Source organism: Trachinotus anak, unplaced genomic scaffold (assembly GCF_046630095.1).
Source record: "Trachinotus anak isolate AG129_WGS33_773 ecotype Australia unplaced genomic scaffold, CSIRO_AGI_Tana_v1 ptg000001l, whole genome shotgun sequence".
Taxonomy (NCBI): domain Eukaryota; kingdom Metazoa; phylum Chordata; class Actinopteri; order Carangiformes; family Carangidae; genus Trachinotus; species Trachinotus anak.
The window spans coordinates 650,525-668,197 of NW_027273852.1; the positions used below are offsets into that span (position 1 = coordinate 650,525).

General features: G+C 40.9%; 2 protein-coding genes across 12 annotated transcripts in view; one reads left to right on the forward strand and one right to left on the reverse strand.

Annotated features, from left to right (window-relative positions):
- Positions 1-4,588, forward strand: part of col5a2a (collagen, type V, alpha 2a) — a 38,135-nt gene extending 33,547 nt beyond the window's left edge. The window contains exons 48-54 of the mRNA XM_071482620.1: positions 110-217; positions 635-688; positions 855-962; positions 1,069-1,384; positions 1,773-1,954; positions 2,163-2,405; positions 3,366-4,588. Of these exons, the coding sequence (XP_071338721.1) occupies positions 110-217; positions 635-688; positions 855-962; positions 1,069-1,384; positions 1,773-1,954; positions 2,163-2,405; positions 3,366-3,512 (1,158 nt within the window). The 3' untranslated portion in view covers positions 3,513-4,588. The remainder of the gene's footprint in view (positions 1-109; positions 218-634; positions 689-854; positions 963-1,068; positions 1,385-1,772; positions 1,955-2,162; positions 2,406-3,365) is intronic.
- An 884-nt stretch (positions 4,589-5,472) lies between these two features.
- The window catches only part of gulp1a (GULP PTB domain containing engulfment adaptor 1a), an 80,376-nt gene continuing 68,175 nt past the window's right edge, over positions 5,473-17,673 (reverse strand). For 8 of the 11 annotated variants that reach the window (XM_071483395.1, XM_071482958.1, XM_071483478.1 and 5 more), the window contains 9 exons: positions 16,939-17,010; positions 14,262-14,360; positions 14,033-14,170; positions 13,432-13,548; positions 11,749-11,835; positions 10,854-11,084; positions 10,509-10,647; positions 9,428-9,522; positions 6,108-6,328 (listed from right to left, as the gene is read on the reverse strand). In XM_071483395.1, the coding sequence (XP_071339496.1) occupies positions 6,257-6,328; positions 9,428-9,522; positions 10,509-10,647; positions 10,854-11,084; positions 11,749-11,835; positions 13,432-13,548; positions 14,033-14,170; positions 14,262-14,360; positions 16,939-17,010 (1,050 nt within the window). In that variant the 3' untranslated portion in view covers positions 6,108-6,256. Of the gene's footprint in view, positions 6,329-9,427; positions 9,523-10,508; positions 10,648-10,853; positions 11,085-11,748; positions 11,836-13,431; positions 13,549-14,032; positions 14,171-14,261; positions 14,361-16,938; positions 17,011-17,673 lie in introns of all 11 variants that reach the window. The other 3 variants (XM_071483642.1, XM_071483729.1, XM_071483558.1) reach the window with 1 other exon arrangement.

A 17,673-nucleotide genomic window follows, 5' to 3' on the forward strand; every position in this document is an offset into this window, starting at 1 on the left:
TCCTTTATAGATATACATGAACATTACAGCTGCTATTAGCTGAGCATCACAATGAAAACTTCCCCTTTAAAAAACAAATATGAAATGTGTTAAATCTTTCTTCATTCAGGGACCACAAGGACCAAGAGGAGATAAGGGTGACCTGGGTGATCATGGAGAGCGAGGACAGAAGGGACACAGAGGTTTCACCGGTTTGCAGGGTCTTCCTGGACCTCCAGTAAGTCAGAGCGATGCTCAGCGATCACAACATGTGGACTCAGCTCTGATCCTCTAATACAACTTTAATGCAGAGCACCAACACAAGTGCAGGCACTGAGTGATCCAGTGCTCTGCTAACGCTGCTCACCACCGTGCACATTTAAAGGGACACACTTGCAGGTGTGCAGATGTAAGGTGTGAAAAGCTATGGGAAGACAACAGTAGTCGAACATTGTGCCGTTATCATACTGGAAAATAACAGCGGCGAACAATGTCAACATATATCATATTCTGATGTATTTATAGCAGGAAGTCTCCTGTGGTGCAGATGCAAACATGTGAGGCTTCCTGTCTGAGCATCATCCCGCAGGTCAGGTCATCAAGAGCAGCTGAATTTAAGAGACTAATGGACATTTATTTCTTTTCTTGCTTTCAGGGCACAACAGGTGAGCAAGGAGCTCCAGGAATCGTTGGACCAGGTGGCCCGAGGGTAAATGCTACAGTTTGATTTGTTTCAGGAGGAAAACAGCATCAATAAAGCATCTTACTGTGTTTAGTAATGAGTTTTTAATGGAAAAAACATCATACACATCAAGGTTCATACTAACATTCACTGTGGAATCAAACTAACAATCTGTAAATGGGATATGTTTCAGGGGCCTCCTGGACCTATTGGACCCCCTGGAAAGGAAGGATACGTTGGACAGCCGGGGCCGATGGGACCTCCTGGGACTCGTGGAATTGGTGGAGAAATTGGCCCAGAGGTATCATCTCATTTTGCAATACAGAGAAAGTTAGTTAAAAAACACGAAGACTTTGTGTGAGTTGGTAAAAGCTGTAAATCCTACCTAAATAAACCTAAATTCACAGGGCCCTCCAGGAGAGCCCGGACCCCAAGGTCCTCCTGGTCCCCCAGGACCTCCCACGGCTGCTGTAGACGACCTGTTTGCTGGCCCTCACGATTACGACTCCGACTACGGCCCTCCTCCTCCTCCTGAGTTCAGCGAGGATGAGGCTCTGCCCAACAGCAACTCGTCCACTATAGTGCCCGTCGACCCCGGCGTCCAGGCCACGCTGAAGGCCCTCAACAGCCAGATCAACAGCATGAAGAGCCCCGATGGCAGCAAGAAGTTTCCTGCCAGGACATGTGATGATCTGAAGCGATGCTACCCCATGAAGAAGAGTGGTGAGTGTTTTGGGAGATTTAACATGGTCCTCAAGGGTCTGACATTGATTTCATTGAGCAAAACAGACTATAACATCTTGTTGTTGACACTTAAACTTGCACTAAACAAAACTTTAGTACACACAGAATGAGAGCTAAGTCTCACGGAGGGGGGGCAACATGAATCCCACCCTTCTCCTCTATCTTTGTTCTCCAGTTTATTATGTTCTAATCTCAGCTGTGCTGCTTTCTCACACAATAAATCTTGAAGGGGAGTATGTGTCTGAACTGTGAAATGAAACTGCCAGCATGTAATATCACTTATCTATTTTAGCATAACAGCTGTAGAACAGATCAGCACTGAGGCCGAAAGCTTCTGCTACGATCTCCTGATCATTTCGCTCTGTAGGTGAGTACTGGGTGGATCCAAACCAAGGCAGTGCTGAGGACGCCATCAAAGTGCACTGCAACATGGACACCGGAGAGACCTGCATCTCTGCCAACCCAGCCAGCATACCTCGTAAAGTGTGGTGGAGCTCTTCCAGGAACAAACCGGTGTGGTTCGGAGCTGACATCAACAGAGGAACACATGTGAGTGCTAACTATTTGACGGGGGGGGGGGGGGGGGGGGGGCGGTGAACGGAAAACACACAATAAAGCTGTTAAAGACTTTATAGAGAAAGAGTCTTGTAAAGGATTTTGAAATAATGAGGCAGCTACAGACTGAGGCAGGAATTTTGGGGGAAAAAGATGAAAAACTGGCTCTGTATTGATTATTGATTGCTGTTTGTTCCTCTAGTTTGCTTATGGCAACAAAGATCAGCCAGCGAACTCCGTCACGGTGCAGATGACCTTCATCCGCCTGCTGTCCAAAGAGGCTTCCCAGACCATCACCTACCACTGTAAGAACTCTGTGGGCTACAAAGACGAGAGGCATGGCAACTTGAAGAAAGCCGTCATCCTCAAAGGCTCCAACGATCTGGAGCTCAAAGCAGAGGGAAACAACCGCTTCAGATACACAGTGGTGGAGGATTCCTGCTCAGTAAGTTCCCACAGCTCAGTTGTGACGTTGCTCTTTTTACATATTCATCAATTATTAAATGAAGCAAAGGTGCCGTGAGGCCGGTCATATTCTATAGTCTTATTATCCTCAACCAAACCCATGAAATGACCAACTCCAGCAATGAGTTTCTCTTTTTTTAAACAGGTCAATAAAATACTGTAAAATTTTTCCTAAAATATCTGGAAACTGTAGTTTTGCTGACTTTATTTGAAGCTAAAGTAATCAGCCAGATGAAGTGACTATGTGTACTGTTGAGAGTTCACCTTACTGCTCTCCCCAGTGATGTTCACACACATTACTGCAAAAGAGATCTAATAAGCAGTCTGTACACTACGTGTGCATCTTCATCTTCAAACACCGATTAGCAAACACATGTTAGCAATTAGCTGGTGAACATAGTGGAACATTCATCATTTAAGAGCCAGATGTTTTCCTCTGGAGTGAGTGGAGATCAAGACAGAGCTTATAGTGAATATTCGATAAACAACTCAGATACAAGACTGCAAATACAAACTAATGTTACTCAGTTTGTAAACAGCCACAACAACTACAGGTGGTGATAATATGTCAATGTTGGGCTTGTTGGGCTTGTTGTGCTGCCCCCAGTGGCCAAGAAAGTGATGAATTATATGAATACACAGTTGCTGCATCAGTGAATATTTTTGTTAGCAGGTGTATGTGAGACTAATAATAAACTACAGTGTGTGTGTGTGTGTGTGTTCATGGTAACAAAGGAGCATCAGATGCTCAGTGTTTGGTTTCTAGTAGTTTTTCTGACACAGAGAAAACAGGACTGATTCATGGCAGGTTTTGGTCTTTTCATTAAATATGTTTGTCTGATGCATTGAAGCAGTTGACCACGTTATCATATTGTTCTTCACTGAAAAAAGCTACAAAACTAAGTTATTGACTGAATTTTTGTTTGTCTCCCTTTCACAGCGAGCAAATGGCAACTGGGGCAAGACAGTGTTTGAGTACAGGACACAGAAAACAGCAAGACTTCCTATTGTGGATATTGCCCCTGTGGACATTGGTGGCCCAGATCAAGAGTTCGGCATCGATATCGGGCCCGTGTGCTTCTTGTAAGAGCGTTGGCAGGGATGCGTCGAGGACAATCCTGAGACTATTGAACTGACAGCTGACGCGATCAGCCACATTGTACATACGAGTACTGAGTACTATTCTGGCCCTGTGGCAAGATATTTATTGTACCTTTCGACCCAGTTCAAGACATCGTAAGTTAGATGAATGTTTCGAATTTACATATAAAAATTGGTAAAAAATCAGAATCATTCCTCTGTCTTCTTGTGTATGTTTGACTTTAAGCTTCATGCATTTCGAGGCTCTCTTTGGTCTAAAGATCTCATCCTTTCATTTTATTTCACAAAACATTACCAAAGATTTATGAATGCTAATTAAAACTGCTGTTTATAGGCCCAGAAAAATCCCACTGAAGCTACGTCAAATGTCCCACCACTACTAATCTTTACAGATCTGTCTGTCCTTTTTTTTTTTATTATTATTTTAAATGTCTGAATATAAAACAACATTGTGGTGCTATTGAGGAAACAAATCCAGCTGATGAGGCATTCACCAGCTCAGGTATTTTCTCAAGACAGTTTTGATGAACCAATGTCTGTATCCAGTTATTTTGAACTCTGTACCGTTCACGTAGAACATTAAAGACACGTTAAGACTGTCGGTTCCTCAGTGTTAGCTACCTCGTCACCGAAACTGAGAAAACGATGACACTACATGTACATCTTTTTTTTTTTTTTTCCACAGGTGCTGTTTTGTAAGTAGTGTGATCGTTGCGTTGTGCACTTCTCCCGGCTACACGGTACAGGGCAGGGTTTGGGGATGCCAATAAAGATCTTTCTGTCAACGATGGAGAGATGAATGAGGATGTTGTGCGAGTGGTGTGTGGTGATTTGTGACACTTTTACTTCCCTCAACTTTAATATCATACAGTAAAAGGTAGCACAGAATATTCTATTTTTATGCATGTCAGTTCCCCCTTTTTGCAGTATCCTGGACTTATATGCTCTTGAAATCTTCTTTTTTTTTTATAATCAGTTTTATAGAATAAGGTGGCTGTGAGTGCCTGTTTGCTTTGTATGTCTTGCTATGCAACAAATTAAACAAAATGCTTGTTAATCCCCCCCAAGCTCTTGTCATATTAATTCAGGTATAGTTAGGTCCTTTAAGTTTGTTATTTTGCACACAGACTTATTTTTGTAGTTTAAAAAAAAAAAACAAATGTACTTGACATAGTTACGCAGTTTTTTCTAATGTAAGATGTTTGTTTGAAATTCTTATGACTGTGCCTTCACGTAATTCCATTGTGACCATTTGGTTCGTATTTGATCATATTTATTCTAGATTTGTAAAACTTTGCAAAGCTTGAGTGCACTGCTAACACCCCAGAGGCAGAAAGTGAGGAGGAGGAGGAGGAGGAGGAGGAGGAGGAGGAAGGAGCTTTCCATACTGGAAGCAGATGCGTTTCATCCTTTGAAAATAAATATTGAAAATATTTCTCTCTGCTTGTTCTTGTTTGAGGAGAGTTCATGTGGTTCTTTAGAAAACTTATAATAGAATCGTTTGAGCCCCAGGAGGGCGTGAAATCAAGACTCTGTGATGAATGTAGAACAATGTAGAGCCAGACCACAGAGCTGATCCAGCTGTAGGTGGAGACGTAGGACAAACTGTTACTGAAACTGTACAGGCACTGTGTCAGCTCTGTGCTGTACGCAGGCACAGCTAAATGCTAATGTAAGCATGCTAACATGCTCCTGATGCTGATGTTCAAGGTAATATGTCCTTGTCCACCACTGCAGTGTAGTGTGTTAGCATGCTGATGGGAATGTCATTGCTGCAGGTATTTGATCATAAACCAAAGTATTGATTAGCATCAAATTTTATTCCTCCTACACTTTTCAGTCTGAACCTGGCGGCTGACGCTGCCGCTCCACGCTGCTGGAGAGGGCCAACCATAAAAACACAAAAACTCTAAACAACAGCTAAATAAAGTCACACAACAATAATATGATTTTTTTTTTTTTTTTTGCAGTAAGATTTTCTTTAATAACTGTAACAGCAAAGTCAATGCAACCAAAAGTAAAATAATGAGAAGAGTACTGCAGGTATGGACAGAGTCCAAAAAAGTGCCTTCTGGTGCAAGAAAAGAGGAGAGAAAAATGATGACAAGGGAATAATATGACACGTAAATATTGAAATGCCGACTCAGACTTGTGAAATGCTAAAAAACAAAAACAAAAAAAACAAACAAAAACAAACTACAATGTCAAAACAAAAGGTGGACACGTCAGTAACTAATATCCAGCTGGATTAATGAACTACATAACGTGTAACTTCATGTTGAGTCAAATAAGCTACAGCCTGTGATGTTATGAAGAGCTGAAAGTTTGTGGTTCCATTTATTTTTCTTGCCAGCTTGTGTTCGGCGTACAAACAGGAATGTTTCAACATTACAGAATTCAAATGATGCAAACACACAAACGGTGTCATATGAAAATCCTGCCACAGAGTGTACCATTCAACATATCATCGACTATTTACATATCTCATCGCCTGTGCAAGCAAAGGTCATCAAAACTACTCCTTCCATATTCTGTTTTTTACAAAAATAGTTCTTTTTCTATAGTGGATCTGAGTTTTACCTTGGAATATCGAAAAAACCCAATCTAAATGCAAATGCATATAAACCTCAAGATGAAAAGTGTGACATCTTGACTCAGCTGTGGAGTGGATTTTGGCACTTCTTCATACAAACGAGATAAAAGTACGAGACGAGGAGCATCTTCTTGGCATCAGCAGCGGCTGTCTAGCGGGTCCAGGGAGAAGACGGTGCCCTCTAAGGTTAGTCCCATTTTGAACCCCTCCTGGAAGACAAGCCGGTCAACAGCTGTGACATCACGTGGCAATGCTCTCTGTGAGATTACATTATAATGCTGCTGATAAACACAGGGTCTGTCTGATGTTTAGATTACAGCCGATGGGAGGAAAAAATAAACATCTATAAACCTTTGAGGCTAAGAAAGAATGAAATGCTCAACACAACAGAGATTACGGCACTGCTGCTCCATCATGCTTGGTCATGCGTTATATACAAGATCATAAACTCAAGCAGAAACAACAAGCCATGCATCCTGATGGAGGAGGAGCTGGTGAAACTCATTTATATCAGATGAAAAAGACATATTTTATTTTGGAAAAAGTAAATGTGGCCAAAACTGGGCTTGTAATTGTTTTACTGTGCTCTTTTATGATGCAGGATTCGGTGCTGGTCATAATTAGAAAAGTATGTATTTGTTACCAAAGCACCTCCAACATTTGTATTTGCAAAATAAATATTAAAGCGAGTGTTTTCTCACATTAGAATCTGTTGTTGTACATAAAAGAGACAAAAGAAGCTAATCAGCTGCAGAGCCACTGAGCTGAGATAATGAATAAGCTGCTAATTAATGACACAACCACAGACGCACGTTATTATTATTATTATTTTTTTTTAAAGATGCAACAACATGCAGCAGCTTTCAAAGCGTGCGAGACAAACACTCCAGCACAGTCACAGACAGAGAGCAGATAGTACGAACCATCTCTGACGCTACAAGTGGAAAGAAGAAGAGATGAATTCAGCTGTTATTGGTTAAGGAGAAGAAGAAGCTGAAGGAAACGTTTGCACTAGAAAAAAAAGCCTATCAGAGCGACATTGCCTCCTACTGGCCAAACACAGACTAGACTCAGCAGCAAACAGGTTGCAGCTGATGTCCAGAGTCATTATGTTGCTGCTGTGGATTTAACATAAACTGTGTCTGTAACGATCATGTGACTGAATTCAGTTCAACACCACAGTAATCCACCTTCACTGTTCTCAAACAGTAACAATCAGGGAAATTCACACATGGAAAATATGTGAAATCACATTTTAGTGGAATCAGCTTTTGACCATTAACTTAATATGTCAAGTTCGTTAAATTTCTTTAACTTTAAAATGTTATTTTCAATTTCCAGACTATTTTAGGGCTTTGTGTCTTGTGTTGACGTCTCTAAGTTTCTAAAGAGACGAGTTAAAGCACCACTTCAGTTTCTAGCCTCATCAGGCGACTTGTGATGTGATTCCAGTTGAGCTCACATTTTCACACAGTGGGAGAACTCATGGTTAAACAGCTGAAACTGTCTAAGATGTTTTTACACTGTAACAAAATGAGACAACTTGAATGTTACTGGATTGAAATAATATAATAAACAACATGAAGTGAAAAAGTATGAGCTCCAGCTGCCAACAGACAGAGCTTCAACACCGGGCTGTTACTGAAGCTGAGAGCAGGATGGGAATCTATCAGACGTTTAATAACTGCCTAAACTCACTATAATGTGTTTCTTACTGTACAGTACTCGTCAGCCATTGTAACTTCTCCCATGACGACATATTTTATATTATTATAACTGTTTTACTATATTGTCACAGGATGAATTTTAGTTGTTGACCTGCACATTCATTGTCAGCTCTGCTTCTGCTTCTCAGCTCAACGTCAACCCTCACAGACTCACAGACTGAGCTAAGTCTGTGAGGGCTTACTGCTGTCCCACTGTAAAACCATCAAGGGCTCTCAAGCAGTTTTTAACCCCTTTATGCAGCCTTTCTATAAGTCTACAGTCTACTGTTACCCAAAGTTCATAGCGTTGTAACAGGGTTACAGGATTATCAAAAAATGGTTGCTAAACAACCGGCGTAAAAACAGAAAAAGAATAAGGTAGAGGAAGAACAAACAAGCAGGAAAGGGACGAACCCAAACATGAATGTAACAAGAAAAAAGAAGGGCACATGTGTAAACACAGAGCTCAGTGGTGATTCGGAGACAGAAGTGCGTGTATACTTGTCCTATGAAGCCATAATGATGAATTCAAAATCTGCTTTCATCAGATCTGATCCAACATCAGTGTTTAGTTTACAAACAGAGAGCGAAGGGAAGGAATAAAAACCACAGTTATTTTAACACCAGGTTCTGTGCACTGACCACAGACCAGCTGCCTGATGAGTGACTGTTTGTGTCTGTCATTCACTATCAACAAGCATCTTCAGGTGGGGTAGATTCTCTATTTGGATGTTAGAGCTAAATGTGGGACTGACAGTCTATATTGTAAAATAAAAAAAAAGATTATTAAAATAATCTGACGGGCCAGATATTATTCCTGGCAGTCGGTTCTGGCTCACAGGCAGCTGCCGACCTGAGTCTGAGAACCACTGATATCTGAAGCCTCTGGTGGAAACAGTAAAATATGGATAAGCCTCGTGCAAATTGCTGTTAATGACTTTTTTATTCTTGCTTCCAGACAGCAGGGGACTTTTTATTATTTCTGAATAATGAATTCGATGTTAAACTCAGCCGTTCATTTACTGCTCCACCAGACCACAGATACAGTCACATAACAATGTTTGGCGGTGACATCGAGACATTTTTTCACCGAAGCCTGAAAACATCTGAGCTTCTTCACAGCGAAATGCTCGAGGGGACAAGAGACCAGAGCTGTTTGATACAAAGAGGCCTTTTTAGTCATGCAGTTATTTATGAATGCTTAATTGGTTTCACGTCCCTAATTCATCTAGATAACGGAGTGAGTCATATTCAGTGAGTCAGCTGAGGAAGCTCATTAAAATCTGATTGCGTTATTAGGTAGAATCTACTTTAATGTTATTCATTTTAATAAAAAACGAGCTGCTCGCCTACAGATCACAACAAAGACCAAACCATCCACAGATGATTCAACAGCGGCGCCCTGAAAACTAAGGGGAGGGGTTCAGTGTTAGACTCAGCCCATGATGCACTGAGCCTTTGTTCATATAAGCAAGAGAAATGTCTTAATCTTCAAAGTGCTGATACCGATAATTAGAGAGACAGGAGAAGCAGGTTCCAGCATCACTGCGGTTCTTTCTAAAAAACACAACGTGGAGGAATCAGACGGAGACCGACGCTCACCTGCATCTCATCCAGCTTTGACTGAATGTCTGGAGGGAAGTCAGCTGCCCCGCAGGTGAACGGATCAAACGGCTCAGCACCAAACAAGTCTTTCCCTGCAAACAGATGGCAGATAAAAATATATTCAATACACAGTGATCTTAGATTTTATTTTGCATTATGCATCATGTATTTTTAAACGCACAGTATGTAACTTCCACCGTTTGTTGAGTTGTTGTCTTCACCACCATTGCAATTGTCAGCGCCTGAAGGTTTGGATTTCTTCAGTGTGAGTGGTTCAGGAGGTTTTTACCTACAGAGGTCTCCCCCTCCTCTCCAGAGTAAACAGACCCGGTGATTATAACCGTTAAAAACACTGAAAGCAGTTTCACATTTACAGTCAGTGTTTCGCCGACGCTGTATGGCAGACACAGGTCAGGGAAGGTTGGGAGCTGACGCTGCTGCTGGCCTTTGTTGCCTTTTATTCTCTGGTAATTTATGAACCAGATGCTCTGGAGGTTTTAACCAGCAGCTGAATTATCCACAGAGGTGTCCTCCTCCACATAAACAAACTTGATTCCCCGAAGCTCTTTGGTGGACACAGGATGTCTCAGAGCGGCTGGGAGCTGAGCGGCCTGTCGTTTGCTTCAGACCCACACGACGACAGTTAAAATATTTAGTTGAAAGCGACCAAGGTGTAAAGAATGTATCTTCACATGTGACTTAAAACTAAACAAAAGCTGATTTTGAGGTTCTGGCAGACAAACACAACGCTGACACATGAGCATGGAGGATATGATGTCATTGACAGGCGACCAAACAAAACAAACTGTGACCATGATTAAAATCACAGATTTCTCTGGTTTGAGAAATATTGCTGGAAACATTTGGGATAATGTGAGTGCACAGCTCAACAAATATATATAAAACAAAGGTCTCATCATTTTTAAGACATTTTAATGTGGAAAACTTAAACTTATGACTCAACCTAATAAACGTATAACTCATACAGCTGCAATCCTTTAATTCTTTCAGAAGCCAGAGAATGAATTCAAACATCTTATGATTAGAAAGTTACAGTGTTGTGAAAGTCATTACTCACTTATATCTGGTGGCAGTGTGGTTGGTGGCGGTGGGGGGCAGCCGTTACTGGCCAGTGCGGGCACCAGCGGCGCCACGGGGGAGAAGGGAACCATGTCGAAAATGTCTGTGGACTGCGGTTTCATGGAAATACTGCCTGCCTGCATCGAAAGTCACAGAAATGGAAATGGTTTTGGCAAAGTCCGACTTGTGTGAGCTTGCAGATGCACAAACTACACAGCTATTTTTTTTTTTGCACAAAAGCAAAAGAAGAAGAAGAAGAAAAAAGCAAATAAAAGACAAAGGCAGGAGATAATAAGACTTCAGGGACACAGATAAAGCGCAGAGCAGAGAGAAAGAAGATTACGCGAGGCCGTGGGATGCTGCATCCCTCGCTAGGCTTAGGAGGAAGGAGAGCAGGTTTGGCAGGCGGAGGAGTTAGTAGCCCAGCGGAGAAGTTGGACTCCGGCGAGCTCATGGGGGTGAGTGTGACAGAGGAGATTTCCAGACAGGATAGCGACTTGATGCTGTGACACCAGAAGAGAGAGGAGGGCCTCTGCAGCATGTACGCTTCATTAGCTGCATTTATGTGCAGCGGCTGAGGGGGAAAAAAAAAAAGATGGCAGACAGGAAACAACCAGAGAGGGACAATATTATTCAGTCTCATAGAGTTAGGAGAGGTGCAGGTAATTGCATTCACAGGAGGCTGCCACAAGTACTGGCACTGGCCCCAGTGAGATGGTGAATGTATCGCATTCCTCATCAGACCAATCAGGTGTGTAATTGCTCTAGCTTTAGACCCCTGCCGACTCCCCCCGGCTCGGTTAGGTCATTCTAAACCTGAGTCTGCGGCCGTGCGTTTAATCACAGAGGCAATATCAGCAAACCCAGCTGTTCTTAAAAATACTTGACTAAAAACTTGTGAGATTCAATTTGGTCAACTTTTGTAATTAAAGGCGGTGGCGGCTGTGCAGCTTTGACTGCTGGGGAACAGCTGAATCCCAAATGAACTGACAGTCAGATTAGATCAGTGAACTGCTTTAGTTTGTCTGCAGACTCTGCAATTAAAGACAGACTGTGAAAAGTTTCAACAAGCGGCTACAGCCTCACTCGGTCTTGGTACAACCAGAAACTTATGATGTCTGTTGTTAGTTAACTTGTTGAGCTTTATGACTCCTCTCTACTTGTGTTACAGTTAACCAACATTTTAGCTGTTCAGAAAACATTACGTAGGCGCCGTCCCTGCAGTTTTTTTTTCTTACTGGTGGCACATGAGCTATCATCAGCTGTTCTTCAAGATCTTGAAGCTGTTTCTTTAGCTCTGAGTTTTCTGTTTCCAGTTCTTGAATCTGCAAAACAAAACATTACACAACACATTAAAGTCATTTAAAGCCTAAATGATCTGCAGAACTGATAATGAAACAATAATAATACAACAATATCTACTATACTATATACTATATCGATGACACTATATATAGTACAGTGCTATATACTATATATACTACATATACTATACTATATCGACAATAAAAATCCAATTTAACTTTAACTTTCATGCTAAAAGAGCTACATTGATAAACTCTCTTCATAATACTGTGCATTTACTACAGATGTAAACATTAACATTTACTTGTTACTGTCCAGCAAATGAAGATCATGAAAATGATGATACCAGTGCTGAACTCATTGAAATATTATCCAAATTGCAATATGGCCAAGTGCAATATCCAAACTGCTAGAGCTGCAGTGTTTTCGATCAAGGTCAAATGTGTCACAGACTCATGAAGTGTTGAGAGGCCTTGGCCCACAAATCATATTCTCCAGACATGCTTGTTTGGTTTTTTCAGCTTTGTGATAGTGAATTTATTACATATTCCAAAGTGTTTATTTAACTTTAAAACATTCAATCCTTCATTCTTCTGAATATTTCAAATTAACCACATTCGGGGATAACCTGGCTGTCACTAGACAAAGTGTAAGTTTATATATATATATATATATATATATATATATAGTGATATTGTAAATGGTATGAAAATGTAAACTCTTTATACTGTAGATAAAATGGGATTAAATTCCAAAAAATTCTTCACTTTGATACAAAACATCCTGAAACAATAAAGACAGAGACAGTGGAATCACTGATGTAATTGATATAATTTATCATCATCTCACCTAAAGCCTTCAATAAAACTTTAAATATCTAATCTGGACAAAATAATCCCAAATGCAGAGCCATTTATTAGCTTTCAACTTCACACAATGGTCTTCATCACACTTGTCAGCACTTGGCTTTTGTGTTGGAAGTTCAGTGCTAATGATGAAACAACAACAGCTACCGAGTTTGCATGCCAACAGTTTAATCTTTACTGAGCAAACTTCATCCGCTGTTGAAGACTTTGTGATACAGGTGAAAGCTCTGGAGAAGCTAGTAAGTGATCCTTGAGTTGGGATTGTTTTGTCAAAGTACTAGTTTTAAGGACAACAACGATGTGTAAACATGTAATTTCCCCTTTGACTATGTACAGTTTGGATACATGTTCAGCAAATACCAAGTTCACACTGTTGATGTCGAGATTTTAGCTTCAATACAAACACTTCAGAAATGGCTGCAAATGAAACGTAAAATACTGGAGTTTAGTTACCACATCACTCATTTGATCACATTCATATAAATGTCTTAATAAAGCACCATCTCAACAGGACCGGTGGGCTGGCTCCACTTTTTCAGCAGGGGGCACAGTAATTCAATTACAGTCTGTAACTACAGTGTTATCATTAACGTTCATTCATTATGGCTTAATCGTCCACAATGGAGATAGAAACGAGCTCCGCATTCATTAATAAAAATATCAAGGTGTCAGCGTGGCGGTGCAAGTTTTCAAAGTCAGTTAAAGCCTGTGTGAGAGCAGACAAGCTGAGCCAACAGGACTGGGACCTACTCGTTTCTGAAGGCTTCCAATCTGTTTCCTGGTCTCCACGTCTTTGCCTCCAGACTCAAGGAACTTCTTGTAGGCCAAGTCAAAGGCCTGACCGATAGTTAGAGTGATCTCCTCTGCCTGCAGCATGACAGACACACAGATATTTACCTACAGCTTATTTACACTGTGCAATATTTTATTGATTGCAATATTTCAATAGCACTATGTTGACATGTGCAATTTTAAACTGTGCAATTACCCAATTTATTGGTGCATTTATATCTATATTGTATATTTGTATATTACATTTTTACATTTTGTGTTTACACTTATATTTATCTTTTTATCTTTACTTCTCATTCTGATGTTATTCTCAGTTTTTTGCTGTTACATTTCTCTTCTTGAGGGAGCAACTGTAATGTAACCTAATTTCCTCCTGGAGATCAGTAAAGCCTTCTGATTCTGATTCTGATTCTGGTACTTGAACCAATCAATGAGGGCTAAATAAAAAACTGTCTGTGCCAAAATAGAGAGAGGGCAAGGAAAACAGAGGATCCAATTATGACACATATGTAATAAAAATCTGTCGTGGGTTTCAATGAAAAGATGAGGAAACACTTACACACTTTTCACTGTCAAACACATAGCAGAGGTGTTTGTTGGACTCTGAATCTTTGCAGATGAAAGTAAATATCCTTTTATCAGTTTTGTCATCGGCACAGAAGGATATCCTGTGTAACTGACAGTTATGCTGCACATCCTGCATCAAAAAAGACACATGTTCGTTATTTACCTGATTTAGTATCAGTGCACCAGCTCCAAACAATAAAACTCAAAGTATTTAGACTCACTTTTGTCTTGGGATCTAGTATTTTCACACCATAAATGGAGATCTGCAATTCCACTTTGGGAATCTTCTGTCCCTCTGACTTCTTGATGTGCCTCTGAAACTGCAGATTAGAGAAGTTACAAACAGAATGCATTGATTAGTTAATGCCAAGATATTTCTAAGGAACAAAACACACTTTTTTTTAAACAGAAAACAGCTTGAAATAATGAGAGCAGTCAGGCTGAACTGAAGCAGTGAAGATGTGAATCATAGAACCAAAACAACACATTCTTTAAAGTGAACAAAAATAAATATTGGCAGCATGTTGTTGCTAAATACCAATTCAAATTTGTTTAGTCAAATCTAATCATTAAGGTGAAGTGTTTTACAGAAGATGCAAGAAGAAATCCATCCAACGCATCACCCTGTCAAGCAGTGCCAAAAACAATTTATGCTTTCACAGATTTGTTGCCAAGTGGAATAAACACTAACAGGACCTGGCAGCGAATTCGGGTCAATAACCAGTGAAAATGTCTGATAAGAGGGGAGGGCACGCTGTCATCTGAGGGGACACCGTATCACTGCATGTAAGGATACTTACAGGAAGCTGGTCATACCCTGTAATTATTCCCAAACTTAATATAGATCTTTAATAAATCTTTATGAGCATTAAAAATCAAAGATGATTGGCCGCATTGCTGTACTCTGATTCCCCAGCTTCCCTGAAGCCGCCATGGACGCCTCATCCGGAGACAACATTGGACAAAGATTTGTAACAGGATCTTTCAGAAATGTACATCAGCTTCTATTCATGAACAAATGTTCAAATTCTTTCTTAGGATTTCACCTGTTGTTGGTGTGAGGTCATATTTTTCTGTTTTGAATGTATGTTTGTGTATGTTTGTGCATGTATGTGTGCAGGTATACAGCTATTGTACTTTCTTTCCTGGTTGTGGTGATGTGTAGTAGGTTGTGTTTAAAAAAAAAGTTTAAAAGTTTAAAAGTTAAAAAAAACAAAAAAGCTGCAGCACAAACCTTTGCCTGATGTCTTGAGGACAGACAGTCTGTTTTTGTATGTGTGTCTGTGTGTGTGTTGCTGTATTTGTACAGTCTGTACTTTGACTCACAGTAAAATGATATAATCAGCTGTAATGCAAACATGAACAGGCCTGCAGAGAAAACAAGAAGCTAACTTCCATACATTACATAACTTACATGTGATACCGTATCTGACCTAAACCTTGCACCCAGGCCTTCCAGGGACATATGTTTTTTTTTCCTCCTCATGATCTTTGGAAACATAATTCAGCCTGTCCTCACTGTCAGTGTATCTGGCAGAGTAACTGTGCAGCCTGGGTCTCCAAACAGGCTTTCAAGATTAAATGTAATGTAACAATGGAGGTACGGGTTTGGGAAAACAAGCCTCCCCTGCAAGTGGCCTCACAGCCCCAACTCTTGGCAGGAGAAGACAGAGGGGAGGCCAGCAGGCAGTGAGCACAGCCACGTTACCAAGAAGCTGGGAGAAAGGAGAGATGGCTGGGCTGTAGCGGTTCCCATGCTCACAGGCGATGAACACTGCTGGCTTAGTTTTACTTCACTGATGTGGAGCTGTATGTGTCCTGAAAGTTACTCAGGTTAACTGTCATTACTGGGGAAGTTTAATGAAACTGAGTCCTGAGTAATGAGAAAACCTAAATGTTTGTGAGTGCAGTGCAACAGGACCCACTGAGCATGCTCCTGTGTGGCGACACCAACACTGACCATCGGTTACATAAAACTGGTTCTTTGTTTGCCCGCCCCAGTTTTTGCTGCACTGTCCTGCACTAATCAATATTTTTATTTTACCACAGGATGAATTTGCAGTGTACTGTGAAAGGCGTCACTCATGATGACAGACGAACAACGCTGCAGTTTCCATCAGCTCTACATATGTTTTTGGTGCCTTTCAGATTCTTCTTTTGGTTTTTCAGCCTGAAGCTTCTGATTCAGTCTCGTCAGTGTCTTCTCCAGACACAACAGGGAAGAGATCTCTGACATAACCTGATTATAAGCTACCTGACACCTTTAATGTTATATTTAGCCATTTATGATTAGTGCAGCTTTAATGAATACATCAACATATATTTCTATAGCACACTTGACTGGTATTAACAATAACAGTTTAACACAGTATTAAGAGGTTACACTGTCTCGTGAAATGTATTTTCCCCCATTAATATGCAAATTTAGGCAGCAGCATCTAATTACATCAGCTAATTCATACGAGGAACCATTAAGTGTCAATCGCTTTTATCACGTGTCACTGATTTCTGACACTGTATGTTTAAGTACCTGTGCTTAAGTGGTAAATTAGGCAAAAACACTGTGTTAGTGTATCAAGAAACAAAGTTACAGTTCAAGTATTTGGGCTGAGGATTTTAACAACAGGTTTCATGTCAGATAAATATCTGTGTTATTGAGTTTTACAGCCACCTGAGGTCGGTTGACTAAGCTAAATGTTGTGCTTATCAAGCAGTTTAAGGCATCCACATTTGTGGGCTGAAATAAACTCCAAGGGCACCTTTCTGGTGAGCAATAAGGGAGGGGAGCATTTGTCACTCACTCCCACCTCCTCCGCTCTGAGTCCCCCAGCAAATCCGGTCCCTCACTAAGCCTCCTCTGACCTTCAGGCTACAGTTTGTTGTAAGGAGTGGCTTTACCTTCAGCTTCCTGACTGCATCCTTCACAACTTCTGTGCCTTTTGGGGCTTCAACCTCTGTGTTTCCAAGGAACTAGAGGAGAGAACAAAAGGTTGCACATTTATGATATGACAGTAACACAACACAGACACACAGTGGAGTGTTTAATAGTGAGTGTGTGGTGCATCAAGAAGGTAACAAAGTGAAGAAGAAAAGGAAAATCAAGAAAGGAAAGAAGTAAGCTGTGAACTGGCAGATTGAACTCTCTCTTTACATAATCACTCCAATCACAGGAGACATCTGACTCAGTATCATCTGCTCATTTCTTATTTTTCGTTCAAATGAATGTAAAGAACATTTGTATCAAATCAGTCATGCTCACAACCTCCAGGCACAGAAAACTGCCCTTGTTTATATAACTGCATTTACTAAGGGACCAATGCATATGTCTTATCCATGTGGGGAACGCATCTACACACATGTTCACAGACACAGACAAAGACACACACACACACGCTGGTGCAGCACTTCTGCCGCTCTCCAACAGATGGAGCCATTAACCTTTGTGCCTGAACATGGTGTTTTCCATCTGGCGGGAGCAGCAGTAATTGTTCCAGTCACACACACTGCTTCAGTGCCTCCTGAGCTTAATGTGTGGAGCCTGTTCCAATATCACAACGGTGTCAGCCCCTTAAAGGTTTGGGGAGAAACAAAACAACAACGTCTCCCACTGGAACAGAGCAAACAGTGCAGACA